This window comes from Melozone crissalis, unplaced genomic scaffold (assembly GCF_028551555.1).
Source record: "Melozone crissalis strain CALT ecotype California unplaced genomic scaffold, PUWL_Pcris_2 ptg000005l_1, whole genome shotgun sequence".
NCBI classification, from domain to species: domain Eukaryota; kingdom Metazoa; phylum Chordata; class Aves; order Passeriformes; family Passerellidae; genus Melozone; species Melozone crissalis.
Window position 1 is genome coordinate 20730699 of NW_026535783.1, and position 15360 is coordinate 20746058.

Here is a 15360-nt window from a genome sequence, read left to right on the forward strand (position 1 = left end):
TGTCCATCTGGCACTTAGTGACTAACCAGCCAGCCCTTTGGCCAGTCATCTTGACAGCCTGCACTTCCAACTGCCCTTGTCTGGTGGTAGACATAACGCTGCCAACAGCATTCCAGCACCCAGAATATTGTCGTTGTTCTCAGTTTTTATGCCATATTTCAAATAAGGCCTTTTTAGTTTGATTTTATTTTCAGTCTGTCCATTCCAAAGCACCAGAACAATTTTCCTAATTTTGAGCTGTCACATTAATGTGATTACTCTTTAAGTTTTGAGTTAGAGATATACTTCAACATTGGCTTACATCCAAGTGTTCATCTATTCAAAGCACTGGAACTACCTACACTCCTACAGTTTGATACCTCTTGTTTAAACTCAAGGCTCTGAGTACTGCTCTTTCATCTACTGCCTGATTGCTTCAACTGTAAATGTTCATAGATAATGAATGTTCAAACAATAAATCTGGAGAAGTGTTCATAACTATACACCAATTGACATGGATATCACAGGAGACAAGCTTTTAAGAGCTTTTCCACTTTTAAGCTGTTTTTGTACATCTTAGATGGCACCTAGAGATATCTCCTGCAACCTGCAACTGGTCAGTAATTTCTTAACTTCCCATGTCCTGAGTGTGTGCACACTTGCCTATATGAAGTAAACTGGGAAATGGGCCCCAGCCTTCCCAATACTATGAACATCTGTGAAATCTTTGTCCTTGATCTCATGTTTTAGACAAAGCAAATTAAAATGATCTGTCAGTGCTGTAAAGCAGATTTTTGCAATGGTCTCATATTTATTATTACCCATTCTTACAAGAACTTACTTTACTTGAGTGCCTTGTTCAAATACCAACATAAAAAGCATAGTAGGCACAGAAAAGAGAAAAGGGGGTCAATTGTACATGTAAGACCAAGAATGTTCATGGTTTTGCCAAAACTCCACAGAGGTTTTCTCTCGTCCAGAATCCCTGGAGCATGAGGAAGACTGAGAGACTCAAAACCAGACCAAATTAACCACTTAGACTTTAGGAAATCCCTGCAAAATTTTAGCCTCTTTTCTCAAGTTACGTAGCAGGAATTTCCAGAGATGTGACATGGGCCATCTCCCCTTGCTAGCCCATCCCTCAATACCATCATTTCAAGCATAGAGATGGTTTGCACAGTCAAGGAGACGTGTGTGAGGGAGGTTCATCCTAGTCCTGGGATTCACTGAAGCCACAGGAAGTGTGCTAGCTTCTCATGACCAGCTAGCCCTGGGATCACAGCCAGAAGCCCATCAGGCTATACTTGGCTTTCTTCAGCTCGCTGCAGAAAGGATAATGAACCAACTGCAAAGTAATTTATTAGGAAGTAGGGGTTTACCACACTGTTAGGTGCTTTGAGGTTCTCTTCTGTGATATTTACCCTTAGAAAGGCAGTCCTGTGCCATCTCCCTGCTATGATCAGCTTGAGGTCAGCCATCAAAACATGGACCCTGGCACAGTTTTAGAAGTTCTCTTAAAAAGAAAGATTTATAACCCTTTTAAAACCCATCCCATTCTACAGATACTCTACTGACTGCTTTTTGTGCCACTGAACCAAATCAGCCCAGATGTCCGTGTTATCCTGATTCTGAAGCTCTGCAGCTCTTGGGAAGTCTGGGGTCAAGAATTTCACCCCTCTGAGACCCACGCAGGCAGGAAGTCATCAGCTGACTCCTACCACAAACATGCAGCACAAAGTCAAGGCAAACTTTTCAACATTCCACTGTTAAAACTGTACTTCATTCCAAGTTTTCATGAGCCAGCAAGGGGGACTAGAAAAGCATTGTCATATTATTGAACATGATCTCCTTTTTATTTTCACTTGAGCTCCAATACTGTGATGGTTCAGATAGCAATGACTAAGGTCTGGCTGATGTTAGGTAATGTGGAGCACAGGGCTGGAAAAGGAAGCCTCATGTAAGATCAAAGCAATTATTCCCACTCATTTCTTCATTCACACAGCTCTGTAGCTGGCTCTATTCACCACTACAGTTCAGCAATAACATCACACTTCCAGGGATCTCTCTGCAGATCTATAGATGCTGTCCAAGAACAAACTCAGTCTTACAATGTGTCCACAGCACAGAAAGTTGTCTTAGATTGTACATGAAATCCAAAGATGTGCTCATGATTACCTAACTAGTTGGGATGTTATAGGAACTGGTAAGCTGTGATTTCCAGTTAAGACTGAAACAGCACCCAAAGGAGTGCAGCATCCAGGTCTTTTGTCCTTCAAGCTGCAGGTAGATACTTGTGAGAGGCATCTGAAATAAAAAAATAATCATGAGCTTCAGAGAGTTAAAAAATGAGACACAGGCATTCTGTGTGAAGGCCTGGATAGTTATACCTCTTCTGGTCCTCTAGTGCTGTGGTGGCGTTAGATTATTGCAGATGAAATCCTGCATCCTTGGAAAGTGAAAGCCAGGCTCTGCGTGACACAGATAAAACTAGAGCCATTCATGTTCAGCATATAGCCAGTATTTCCACAGCTCTCTGTATAGATCCCAGGATGCTGTGGACTTGCTGCTTTCACCTATTCACCCACCTTCTCCTTCACCAGGGGTGGTAAGCGATGTCTTGAGCTGGAATTCATTCATCATTTTATGGTATGATTTCATTCTTGCCCAGCTGAGAACAGCCAATGGGAAAAGGAGCTGTGCTTTGCACATTGAGATGGAGTTACTGCCACAGGTCCACCTTCCCTGACCTTGTATGCCAGAAATTAGTGCTGGGAGTCTGTGAACGGAATGGCACAGAGCTCTCCATGTGCCCAAGAGGACCGGAGGCCTCCCCTGCCGGTAGTAGCAGCACCACCCACCAGCCCAGTGAACACTCAAAGAAAATGACAAGAACAATAGCAGGAAATGTCTAAGGGTGGAAACAACAAACCAAACACAGCCCAAGTTTCTGGGGGCTTCCTGATTGGCTTGATTTGCCTCAGCAGGAGCACTTTGGATAACCTTGGAGCTACCCCACCAGGGCAAAGCCTCTCCACAGTGAAGCTGTGTTTGTTCCAGTGGCTTTCTGGGACATGGGGATGATGTTTGCTGCCCAGCACTAATTAATAAACAAGCACTACAGAAAAGCCCTGAGGTAGATCAGATGGAGGAAGCAGGATCAGGGTGCTGCAGTCATCATGCTCAGGGTGGCAGCAGCTTGATGCATCTCTCACTGCTCCCAGTGTAAAGTCCATCCATTCCCGTGGGGCATGTTCCTTGCCTCACATCAGCCTTCACCCTGGAAAAATGAACTGTGAGTTCCTGTAAGTGGATGACAGCAGAGGACAGATTTGCAAAGCCCAGATCCAAGAAATTGTTTGTATCAAGAAACAAACAAAACAAGTTACAGCTCCTACTGGGTGTTCCCCTTCCTTTTTCTGTCCCTATTGGCAAGCAGTGCAGGGGAATGGATCTGCGTATTTTTGAGGGTCGTGTAATACGGGGAATTTTTAAAGGGACCTAATAAAGTTCAGTGCCTGATGCATACTGACTGTCAGCTGCACATTCCATCTAGTTCCTTTGTCAAGTACTGCTGAGGGCATTTACAGGTTGAGGCAGTCATGACTGAAGCACAGCACAAAAGGCAAGGAAAAGTACGTCCAAAAATGTCAAAGGGAGGCAGATGGGATCCCTGTCAGTTGCAGCTTTTTATGGTAGTTGTGCTTTAATAGCCACAGGAGACCAGAATAATCCCACCATTATAAAACCTTGATTGGATTTCCATTAATTTTCTGGGGCTCATTTTCATTTTTAATACTGTTCTCAGACTAAATTCAGTCAATCACATGGTATACCTCAGGTCAGAACGCTGGATGCTGGGCAATGCTTTTTGCACCAACAAGTAAGCTTGTAAGCACCATTTTCCTTGAAACAGCCCTTTTAAACCACCACAACAGGAAGCAAACTGATAATCCCTTGTTTGCACCAGAAGTCTGTTACACAGTCCATGCAGTTCTTAGCAGCAAATACGAGTCAAGTCAAACCAAAATCATGGAAATCTCACTGTGAATATAATAATTAATACCAGCTAAGGCATCTACTAAGGATAAGCATGGTCTGAAGTACAATTGGGCTCTATTGTATTGGCAAAATGTATTGGATCAAGATGGTGGAATGGAGGCAAAATTATTTGCTGGAGACTACAGCAAGTATACAAATAGATAGCCTTGGCCCATGATTGCTGTTGCCAACCCCTCTTTTTTGTTAGAAACTGCAACATCTTTTCATTGCCATATAAAACACTCACTTGCATGTGCTTCTATACTGCTAAATGTTAAACATGGTGGGGGCAGGGAGGGATTCCCAAATAGCTCAAAATGGGAATTCTGCTAGGAGTGTAGTCCTCATTCCCTGCAATAGAAAACATGCTGCCTCTGACTTTGGATGGAGACAGTGCTCTGTCTAAACAGAAAAAAGGACTCAGCAGAAGTTTGAGTGGAAATAACCTCTGAAGGAATTTAAGGAAGAAAAGAAGGAGGGGAAGGGAGAGAAAGGGAAGGGGAGGCAGAAAGGAAAAAAGCCTGTACCAGGAAAAAGTTGGTCCTTTGCTCTAAGTGTGCTCTTGAGTTCTGCCAGGCACAACTCTTGTGCTATGGCCTTTGCCCCTGCCCTTCGCTGCAGCAGCCCATGCTGAGAAGCAGGACTCTGCAGGAATTGCTGTGCATGGCCCTCGTCAGCTCCCTGCAGAGAACAGACAAAACTGATAGTTGAGGAAAAAGCTGCAGAGACCCGAGGTCCAGACAGAAGACAAGGTATCATCTCCCAGTTAACAATGTTTCCTTTAAAACCAGTCTCCCATGTGTTCTGCTTTTCAATGCAGCACTGCCTGCACTCTGAGCTTGCAGAATTTTATGGCATTTCTGCTATAGTCCCTTCAGAATTATGTCCCTAAGTACCACATCTACATATCTTTTGTACTCTTCCAGAAGCAGTGCGTGCACTACTTCTGTGGTCAGCCTGTTCCAATGCTTGGCAGCCCTTTCAGTGAAGAATATTTTCCCTAATATCCTATCTAAACCTCCTCTGGCACAATATGAGGACATTTCCTCTTGCTTTGTCACTTGATACCTGGGAGAAGAGACTGATCTCCACTCTAACATCCTTTCAGGTGGTTGTATAGAGCAGTGAGGTCTTCCCTGAGCCTCCTTCTAGAGTCTTACCCATCTTTGCTGCCCTTCTCTGGACACGCTCCAGCAGCTCGATGTCTATCTTGGAGTGAGGGGCTCAAAACCCAGCACAGGACTTGAGGTGCAGCCTCATCAGTGCCAAGGACAGGGGGAGAGCCACTGGGCCTGCTGACCAGGATGCCATTGACAATGCTGGCTTTCTGGGCACGCTGCTGGCTCATGTTCAGATGGCCGTTGACCAGGTGGGTTCAGATGGGTGGGTGACCAGCACCCTCAGTTTATTTTCTGCAGGGCATCTTTGCCATGTTCATGTTCTGTCCTGAGCACCCAATGAGCCTTAGCAGCTCATTTGTCATCTGACACTGTAAATCAGATACAAAAGGCACATTCCTAGTATGCACATGGGAGGCTGAAATCTCTTCAGAAAAAATACTTTGTCTTGTTTTTTTGTTTAATTTCCCGTCACTTAAGAAGCTGATGGAGATTTTCCAGGCCTCCTGCCTGTAAATGCTTCTAGGTAACTTTATGTGCATCTCCAGTATAACAGTATGTACAGAATTTGCAGAAAAACATCCTCCTTCCTTGCAGCTTGCAGTGTGGGTACTGCATAAGGTCATGCATTAATTTTGGTTGGACATCTGCACTAACCTTGGGTAACTGTAGCAGCTAGCACTGGTGCACAATGCAAGAATGAGCACTCAGCCATCATCCCCCAATTGCTCTCCCTCTATTTCTTGGATCTCTCCCAAGATATAAATAAACCACTGTACAGCTGAACTGCTGGCATCTGTTGCTGAACCTAAACGAATTTCATGTGCATAGCTGCTGCAAGCCCACAACAGGGCTGGCCACACCTGTGTTGCTTTTTAAGTTTCTGGGTGCATTCTGCTGTGCACAGGGACTCTGTGCTGGGGGAAATTGTGCTTGCAACCCTCCTTCGCCTGGACCACATCTTGCAGCACAAGAAAATTTAATGACCAAAAGCCACACTGGAATGGTAGTCCCTTGCACTCTTGTGTGTTCTTAGACATCCCAGGACATCTGTCCTGGTGCTTGTCCTGCCAATTTTACTTAAAGCCATGGGAAAGCAAGCAGGTTCCTGCAGGATTCCATGTCTTTCCTGAGTCGTTGTACCTTCACCTTTCAATTGCAAAGTATAGCATGTATCCTCTCTCAAATGGCTATTTTATCTTCCTTGCCTTTCTCCTGACATCCCAGTGAGTGCCACACAATTAACTACAGATGATGCATCGCTGTACTTGCAATGTAAGTCTGTCTGTTTTCTGATGTGACAACCTGTCTGTCTAGACACAAAGATCTGCATGTCTGGTTCTGTGCAGGCCAAGCATTTTTTATCAGTTGTGGCTCTTACTTTGTTTGCCTTAATATTTTGGACACTGGCCTGTGAAGCTCCAGAGCCAGGAGGCCTGGATCTGGGAAGAAAGAAGAAAATGAGAGTAACGCTAAAGCAAAGAGAGAAAACCCAGCTTCACCAGGAAGAGCCTAAATAATCATTTTTCTCTTACCTGGCTGGGCCAAGAAACCAGAACATTTGTGCCATTTCTTTTAAATACAAGTGGTCCAGAGGCTGGATGACTCAGGAGCCAGATGCTACCAGGGCAGGTTAAGGTATCAGGGTGTTTACTCGACTGATCAGGGACTTGGTCAGATCTGCCAGATTCTATCTGGAGCCTGGTCAGGAGCACAAACAGGAGCGTCCTGGTCCAAACACTGTTATAAGCACACAGAGAAAATAAGTAGACTCTGCTCTTTCACCTCTTTGATCACCAGCCACTGGACTGGGTTCAGAACAGGTCTTTTTTTAAACTTTTTTCCCCCTCTGTTCCCAAAGGAAGGTCAAGCCATGTACTCCTCTGCTCTAAGGGCAAGCATCCAAGGCATAGTGATTCACTGATTTCCAGTCAGTGATCTGCCATCTCCTGAGTCAGTGGGAAGTTTTTAAGGTTGCAGTCCCATGCAGGCTGGTAACATTTCTCTTCCAGAATACTGGAAGAACTGATCTTAGAAAGATTTACACTGGTAAAAGTCCAAAAACAAGTGTAGGCTGTAAGTGCCATGAGGGCAAAAAGTTATGTGCTACAGTGATATGAGGAAATCATACCAGGTTGAGATGGCATTTTAAGAAGAGCAAGTTAGAGGAAGAGCCACACCAGAGTGCTGATGGTTCCCATATTTGAGAGATTTAATGCTGTATCAGGCGAACCTGATTGGCAAAGTTAATAGGCAAGCGTTGTTGATTTGGCAAGGAAAGGGGCTCAACTGTATAACTTCTTCAATTCCAAATCAAAAAACTTGCATTACGTTAAGTCTTCTACATCCAGAGCAGGCAACATTGTAGGAGCTAAATCAAAGTAATGGTTGTTGTGTTTTCCACTTCATCGTGCTTAGCTCAAGAAGTCCTGTAAGTCCTGTGGCCAATGCTTGACTTGGTCGCCTTGGTTTGTCTAGCATGGATTAACTTCATCCTACACTAGGCAGATGTAGAATATCATTATACTGCTCTCTCTGTGTATGTGTGTATACACAATTACTTCAAATAGCAAAGTGAATTGTGGAGTTTTACTTCTCAAGTTCCTCAGGTGGTACTGGGATGCAGCTTTTTCCAGGTGGAGGGCTTTTTCCATTGTTTCTCTTCTCCTGTGTTCAGCGAAATTGATGTGGACTACCAGAGCAACTCATTCAGCATCATGCCTGAATCTCATATCCAAGCCCTGGTTGGCAATGAGGGATTCCCAGTTTTTCAAGTCATGGAGGTTTTGCCTTTTCAAAGATGTTAATTAAGTTTGCGGTTCTTGAATTTCAGCTGCACTCTGTAAACAACAGCCTGTTCAAAATTGTAAGATATGCCCTGCCGGCTTTCCTCTTTGAAAGTGAGCTGTTCAAAAAAGGATGAGCACTGCAAAAAGACTAAACTAAGAGGCATTGAATTACTCAACTCTGAAATCCCATTTCAGCCTGCAACAGATCTGAAATAAAGCAGTTTTTTGCCATCAGCACTGGCTGAGTGTTGATACAGAGTGACATCCACAAATGCTTCTATTGGCTTCAGCAACAACTGCTGCTGTTTGCTAAGAAAACTAAGCTAACGTGGAAAATAAACTGAAGATTATTCAGTGATTTTCCCCCTCCCCTACGGCAGACAAAGGGTACTGTTCACAGCTGAGGCATGTAGATTTTGGCTCCAGTTTCACAGGCATGCTGGCTTACAGACAGGTTGCTGGTTCTTGACAGTTGATCCAGGTAATAGGAAGTTTGTCAAGGGCTGAAGTGCGGGACTAGGATCCAGTTATGTTGGATTAAAAGACTTACATATCTTTCAGGGGCACTCTTTGCCCTTGCAAGTTCATTTTCCAAGGTTGTTCTGAACCTGGGTAAGCTAACAGGTGCCCTGCTGCCCCTAAAAGAAATGGGAATGAGAGGCCCATGGAGCGGAACATTTTTACCAGTGAACTTTTGCAGAAGGCACTGTACTTCCAGGATGATGAACCTTACATGTGAAGTTTCAGTTTCTGGTTTTGCTGTGTGATCAAAAGATACCTGAAGGCAAAATCCAAAGGTCCAGAGAGAATGTAGAGATCAGTTTCATCCATTCAGGCAAGGACAATTATCCCTAAACTTGGTGTTTAATTCTCTATTTAGTGAATATCAGGGGTTTGTTGCAGTGTTCTGCTTGTGAATATGCCATTTTAATACTGTCTGTAATACCTCATGATGTTCAGCTGTGAGAGACTTGATACTAATTACTGTCTTATTTGTGGCTTTTATATCAATTTGATTTATGGTATCAGTCAAGCAATAGCAAAATAATCAGTTAAAGTTGAACCATCCCCCACTCCACATATGCATCCGTCACCTTTTCCCTTCAAGTGTTTACTGTGATTAGGTCTTTCCTGTTTTTCTTTCAAGTTCTGAATACTTGTATACTTTCCTTGTTAGTCCTGATGAATGTTCTTTTTTACACTGACATGCCAGTGTGTATGCTGCAGACATAATTTTTATTACATTTCTGCTTTCACTGCAGAAATTGCATAAGCATTTCTCAGGTACAACTCCAAATGCATAGTTAGCACAGCCTAAAGAATCTGGTCCATAAACCTGCAGCTGTTCTCCCTGTTTATAATGCTGTTACTCTCCTACCCTGAAAAACAAAACACTGCTAAGCCAAATGTAGATGTCTGAAGTCTGTATTTGCCAGAGTTAATTAGCTGGATAGAGAAGGATGTTTTCTTCAGGCATGGTTCTGCTGACTTAGGATTTGTGTGTTCAAATCAGTGTGACTCTGCATCAGCATCTGCATTCATTCTGTGAATGCCCCACAGAACCACGCTCAGGGTCTCTCCTGGGGTCGCGGAGAGGCGTCTCGGACAGAACAGCCTCTGCTTTTGAGCAAAGAGGAAAATGATAGGCCAGGTTTGTGGGTTTCAACATCTCAGTGTGGGAAACAGAAGAAACAGAGGAAATCCTTCAGCTGAGAAAGTGCATTCAGCGCCTTCAGAGCACAAAGCAGAGTCCTGTATCCAAGCACAATATTTGCTGGTTACTGATTGCTAAAATGTAAATGCACATGTACACATACCACATGTCCAAACCTTGCCTTCTGCCTCTTCACCTCTTAGATCTTCCTGCTTAACTTCCCTTACTGTCACTTAAAATACAGTATTCTGTCCTACCTAACAGCTCATGTGGTCTATATCCCTGCATCTCTTCAGGAGACCTCATAAGCTGTTTCTGCCTCTGGTGGTCTCAGAAGCTGCCCTGGCTGCCTTGTCCACACTCGTGTAGTGCCCAGTTAGGTCACAATCCCACCAAACACACAGACCAGGCTTCCTTTATCAATCTGGTACATCTCCTTCCCTTGCAGTACTGTAATGTTCTGGTCTGGATTTTGTAGGTCTTGGTAGCAACAGAGTCTAAAAGAGAAGGCCTGAAAGTAGCCTTATAATATATTTTCCCCCCATTGTTCGGGAATTTCAAGATCCAACTGGAAGAAGCCATGATCATCGTGGCCAGATCACGGCTGGCTCTGCTTTGAACAGGAGGTTGTGCTGGAGACCTCCCAAAGTCGTTTACAGCCTTTATTATCCTGTAGTCTTACTAGCTGAGGAATCTGGGTCGCCCACATGACAGCAAAATGCACTGTGCAAAAGACAGCATCCTTTCAGTGTTTGTGGTTCCTTCTTCTCCAAAGCAGGGCAGCACTGTTAACATGGGAAGGAAGGTCACTTGGCTTCCTAGCTTATGCAAACAGCCCCCCCTGAAAATCCTCTTACACTCTTGGATGCTTATGGCAGCCATCCATTAGAGAAAGCTGCAGGACAGACAAGCAGCAAGGCAGATTTGGCTTTCTGAGTGACAAAATTTCCCATTTGCTTCTGTGATATTTGGGAAAATAGGACTCCAATAAAATCACTGAAACAAAACATGACTTGCCCATGCCACAGCAACCCCAGACCCTCTGACCCAATTTTCTTCTTATGGAAACAGTTTAGCAAATCTCAGTCATCAGCTATCTGCCTGGGCCAACGAAGCAGAAATACTAACAGTCTGTTTTATCTTCTGCCTTATCTGAATCTACATTTTCTTTCTTAATTTTTCTTCCCTAAAACACTTCAGATATTGCAGTTGTTTATGTAACTGGCCATCTTTCAAAGGCCAGCCCAAAATCTGCTAAATCTGCTAAGGAACAAGGGAATTACAGAGCTTCCTTGCCAGGTGTCAAATGACAATTAAGGCATATCCTTTTTAAACTGGGCTAGAAGAAAAGAACATTCTTTGATATTTAACGGGTTTACACAGGAAGAATGTAAGGTCTTTGTGTAGATATGTACGTGCACATGTGCACTCTGAATTAATTTATTACTCCATGATACAACATGTTGCTCAAAACAGATGTGATATAGTGCATTTATTTTTCAGACCGAATTCACATGACTCTTTTGTGTGTTACTATCAAAAAATCAGGCACTTCTCCTTACCATTGAGCAATTCTGATTATATGAAACTCACTAAAAAAGTAAACCATGCAAAAACAACCTTCAGTTTGTATGATTTAAATTTTTGCATTGCTGGACCATATGTCAAAAGACAGCCCAAATAAGTGGTGAGGACTCTATATTCAAATTTTTCAGGGAGCTCTGTGGTACCCAAGTGGTTACTAAAGAATATATACAACATATACTAAGAATATATACAGTATATACTAAAGAATATATACAACAGTTCACATAGAAACTCTGACCCTGAGTATTTATGTTACCTCAGCAGGGGTGGCTCAACCCTTAGGCCTAGAGAGCACAAATTAGTGTCAAATAAATTTAGCAATGATGTAAAAAACAACCTCCTGTGGGTACCAATGTCTGGTGTATGACCCCTGTGCAACGTAACAGGTATGTTCTCATGAATTATCTATATTTTTCCTGCTATTTTTCTTCATTCTATATAGAGCCTGGGTGACTCTCAGTCTGCCTGTACTGATTTCATTGAGGGAAAGGCAATATGCCTTGATAGGATGAGTTTTATGCATTCTTCAGAGCAACACAGAAGTTCTCTGTTTCTAACAGCTTCATCCGTGTTTCTAAATCCTGGTAGCTCTGTCTCCATCTTTTTCCTCTTCAGCAAGTCATTGTCAGTATCACTTCTAAAAGAAAGTAAAGCAGGGAGAAAAACCAAACAAACAAACAAAGAAAAAACCAAAAAAAACCTGAGAACAAAAATCAGAACAACTAGACGTCTTGTCAAAACAGAGTAACATAATGTCTCATCTGCCCAACTCATTTTAATGGTGAGGGTAGGCTGGCACAAAGGAAGCAGAAACTGAGGAAGTGAACCAGGAGGGGAAAAGCAAAGGAGCAAGCAGTCAGAAAGTAATCAGTTGCTATCTGTGCGTGTCCAAGTGCGCATGTGCATGTGTTGAAAGCAAACTTTCTCTGCAAGACCAAACAATTAATGACCTTCTCCAATCTGAGCTGGTGTACAAAAAATTAGTGACTTATGATGACCCCAAATTACAAGGAGTTTACTTGCTTATAACCATGCATCAAATGAGTTACCTCATATAAGCAGTTTTCATTGTCATAAACTACTAACTAATGTCCACTTCATTTGGAAAAAAAAAAAGTGTTTCTTTCCTCTCCCTGTGTTTTATTGTTGCTGTCTTCTACACACTCCCATTTTTTGTTTTCTTTCCACATAAAATGGAAAGCAAACTGTACTAGTTTACAGAATATGCATCCTGAAAATGCTGCTTAGTGATTCACAGGGGAAGAACTGAAATATACCAGTAAACCCTGACTTACTCAGCCACACAATTTGTTTTCACTAGTCAGCAAAGCAGAATATTTCAAATGTTTTTATCAGCAATGTACAAATGTATGTGAATCTATAAATCCTTCCAAAGGATAGAGAAGGAAAAGAGGGCGACCTAGCTGGGGACTTCTAAGTTCTTGATTTCAGCAAGAGTGTGGCAAATGCCTGGCCTGAGTGACAAATTAATTTTTCACTTCACCAGGTATTTTTAAAAATCAAGATAAAAAAGTCAATATAGAAGAGGATATTGTGAAAAATTTCTTCCTGAATTAGAACATGAGAGGGAATATTCATCCTGGGTCAAACTGTTCCATTGCAGCAGAACGAAATACTTAGTTACTTTTTTTTGATATTTTATGTTTTATATTATTTTGGAGGAAAGATGAAATGGATTGAAGAACTACTTTTCAACAGTTCATTTTTAAATTATTGCAATTAAGCCCTTTCAACTTAGTGATTGAGGGTGTTACATTTAATGGCAGTTCAGCAAATCACCATTACTCTGAGACTCTTAAGTATTTGCACACTTTAGGAGAATAAAATCTGCCTTTTTCCATCTGCAACAACTTGAGCCTCTAATACCTTTCCTTACCTCTAATGAAAAGTATTATCAGTAAGTGCCACAAATCTTTCATCATCATACAATTAAAAAGTGAGAAAAAATTTCCCAAGTGAGTGCCTAAAGTTAGAACCCTGCATCTGTATTTAAACACAGGAATTTCACAAGAAACTGAACCTGTCAGATCTGTCAAAGAAGCAATTCCTCCTTCTCTCCTCCCTACATCAATTTCTCTGTGCTATCTGCCTTGTGATTGGACAAGCATTAGTGGACTCCTGAGCTGATCAAGGCTGGAAAAGAGCAAAAATGTGTCCTGCAGTGTGGATCAGTGTCCTGATCCTTCACTTGAAAAGTGGTGGCAGAAAGGCAGGAGCAAGCAGCCATGGGTAAGGGAAGTAATGGGTGGTGCTGGTATGTCCCATTCAAGGAAACAAGGCTCAACAAGCTATGAGCAGCTACAGATCTTTTGGTAGACAAAGGAAGTTTTAGATAACTATCCCTATCCAAATGTATTAATCTTGGCTTATTTTATATATATTTTTTAATTTTTTTTTTCTTTCAAAAGTAAGAAAACAAAAACAGTGGCACACATAAAAGGAAGAGAGTGGAAGGAAAGAGGGAAAATTCCTGCATCTGCATAAATCATGTCAATTAAAGGAGGTTTGAGTTAAAGTAATGGAGAATCTAAGCTCTATAAAAGCATGTTCCAAGGCATAATCAACTCATCTTAACGTGTGAGGTCTCAGCTGCTAAGTCTTGACAAGAGAAATGAGAGTACTGAGTGTTTACTGCCTAGCAGAGTACATTTATTTCTAAACTGTATATGTATTTTGTTACACAAAGTCCCTGGGACCCCAGTGTCATGCAGTAACAGTAGAAAGCACAGATAGCTATCCCAAAGGAGAGTTGGCAAAATATGGGTTCAAGAGAAACTCCTACCACAACTGGTTCACTGCCAGTTTCCAAAAACTATTTGCAGTTTCATTGTCTGGAGTATGGAAACATTAGAATACGCTTATTCCTCTAAATACTACTGCATATTCATAGCTGTATCCTGCACTGTGATTTCTAAAATGAAAGTAAAAATCAGAGATATTATGGGAATTGAAGTGAAGGAATACTGAAGTATATTTTTAGTTCATCTGTATATGCTTTTGCAGAAGTGGATAAGATAATCACTGTTTTTCCTGTAAATAAATCTTTTCCTGTAAAAAAATTGTTTGTTTTACAAATAATTCATGGGTCTTTCATGTGTTAGGAAATCAGTTGTGAGTAATAGGAGACAAAGTTGTTTCTGATGACATTTGAAATACCAGTAAATATCTAGAAAGCTCTCTCTCATTTTTAACTAATTTTTATATTTTATTTTTGTGTGTATGTGCATGTCTGTATGTCTTCCACAGACTGGAACAGGAAATACAGAAATTAGAAAGTGAAGAATCACAAATATCTGCCAAAGAACAAATAATTTTGGAGAAACTAAAGGAGACTGAGAAATCCTTTGACAACTTGCAAAAGGTATTAAAAAAAAAAAGGGAGGCACTTGGGCACAGATTGAAACCAAGGTGTACTCTTAGCTCCATTTGGAAGCAGTAGTTATAATTAATGCACTTAAGGAAAGATTTAGGGCAGTTGCAGAGCACCTAGCTTAAAGGAGTATGAGCAAGACTAGAAAAGACACAGTGGCATCAGGTCTATTCTGGTTGGGTTTTTTGGGTTCTCCCTTGCATCCCAGCCTTTTTTTGAAGAGGAATTTCAGAGGCTATCTCCCTATCAGAAGGGAACCCACATGAGGTTTAAGGGGTATTTCAGCTCCCCTTAAAGATATCAGCAGGATGCTGAGAGTATTTAAAACTTCCCTGCTCTCATGGCATCCAGAGATAGTAGCATTTGCCAAAAATGCCACTCCAAAACATTACAGCCTGCAACAAGCAGAGCTCTTCATCTAGTTGCACCCTGTCCCCCTTCTCCAGTCTGTGATGGCACATAAATCCAAGGAGCAGCAATCACAGATACCCATTTAAAATTTCCAAAGAACCATAAAAGCAAGCCTAGCATAAAAATAAGATGTAAAGCAAATTAAACCCAAAATATTAAAGGCTTAACCAAACATCCTGTTTTTTCCCTTCACAGAGTTTCTCCCACCAGGATGGTGGTAAGTGCCTTTTTATTATTTTATAGCTTTGGGTTTAAATGAGTTGTTACTATAGCTTTGCTGCAAAGGTTTAAAGACTGGGTTTGTTTCCTTCATTGTGTGTTTCTGATTTCTTGCTAGAGCCATTATCTTTTCCTTTGGTATTTCTATAATGCAAGCACAAACGTCACTGTTGT

General features: G+C 41.8%; 1 protein-coding gene across 6 annotated transcripts in view; it reads left to right on the plus strand.

The window, feature by feature from the left end:
- PALM2AKAP2 (PALM2 and AKAP2 fusion) overlaps positions 1 to 15360 on the plus strand; it is a 266500-nt gene that overhangs the window by 96225 nt on the left and 154915 nt on the right. For all 6 annotated transcript variants that reach the window (XM_054281676.1, XM_054281727.1, XM_054281691.1 and 3 more), the window contains 2 exons: positions 14433 to 14547; positions 15163 to 15184. In XM_054281676.1, coding sequence (XP_054137651.1) covers positions 14433 to 14547; positions 15163 to 15184 — 137 coding nt within the window. The remainder of the gene's footprint in view (positions 1 to 14432; positions 14548 to 15162; positions 15185 to 15360) is intronic.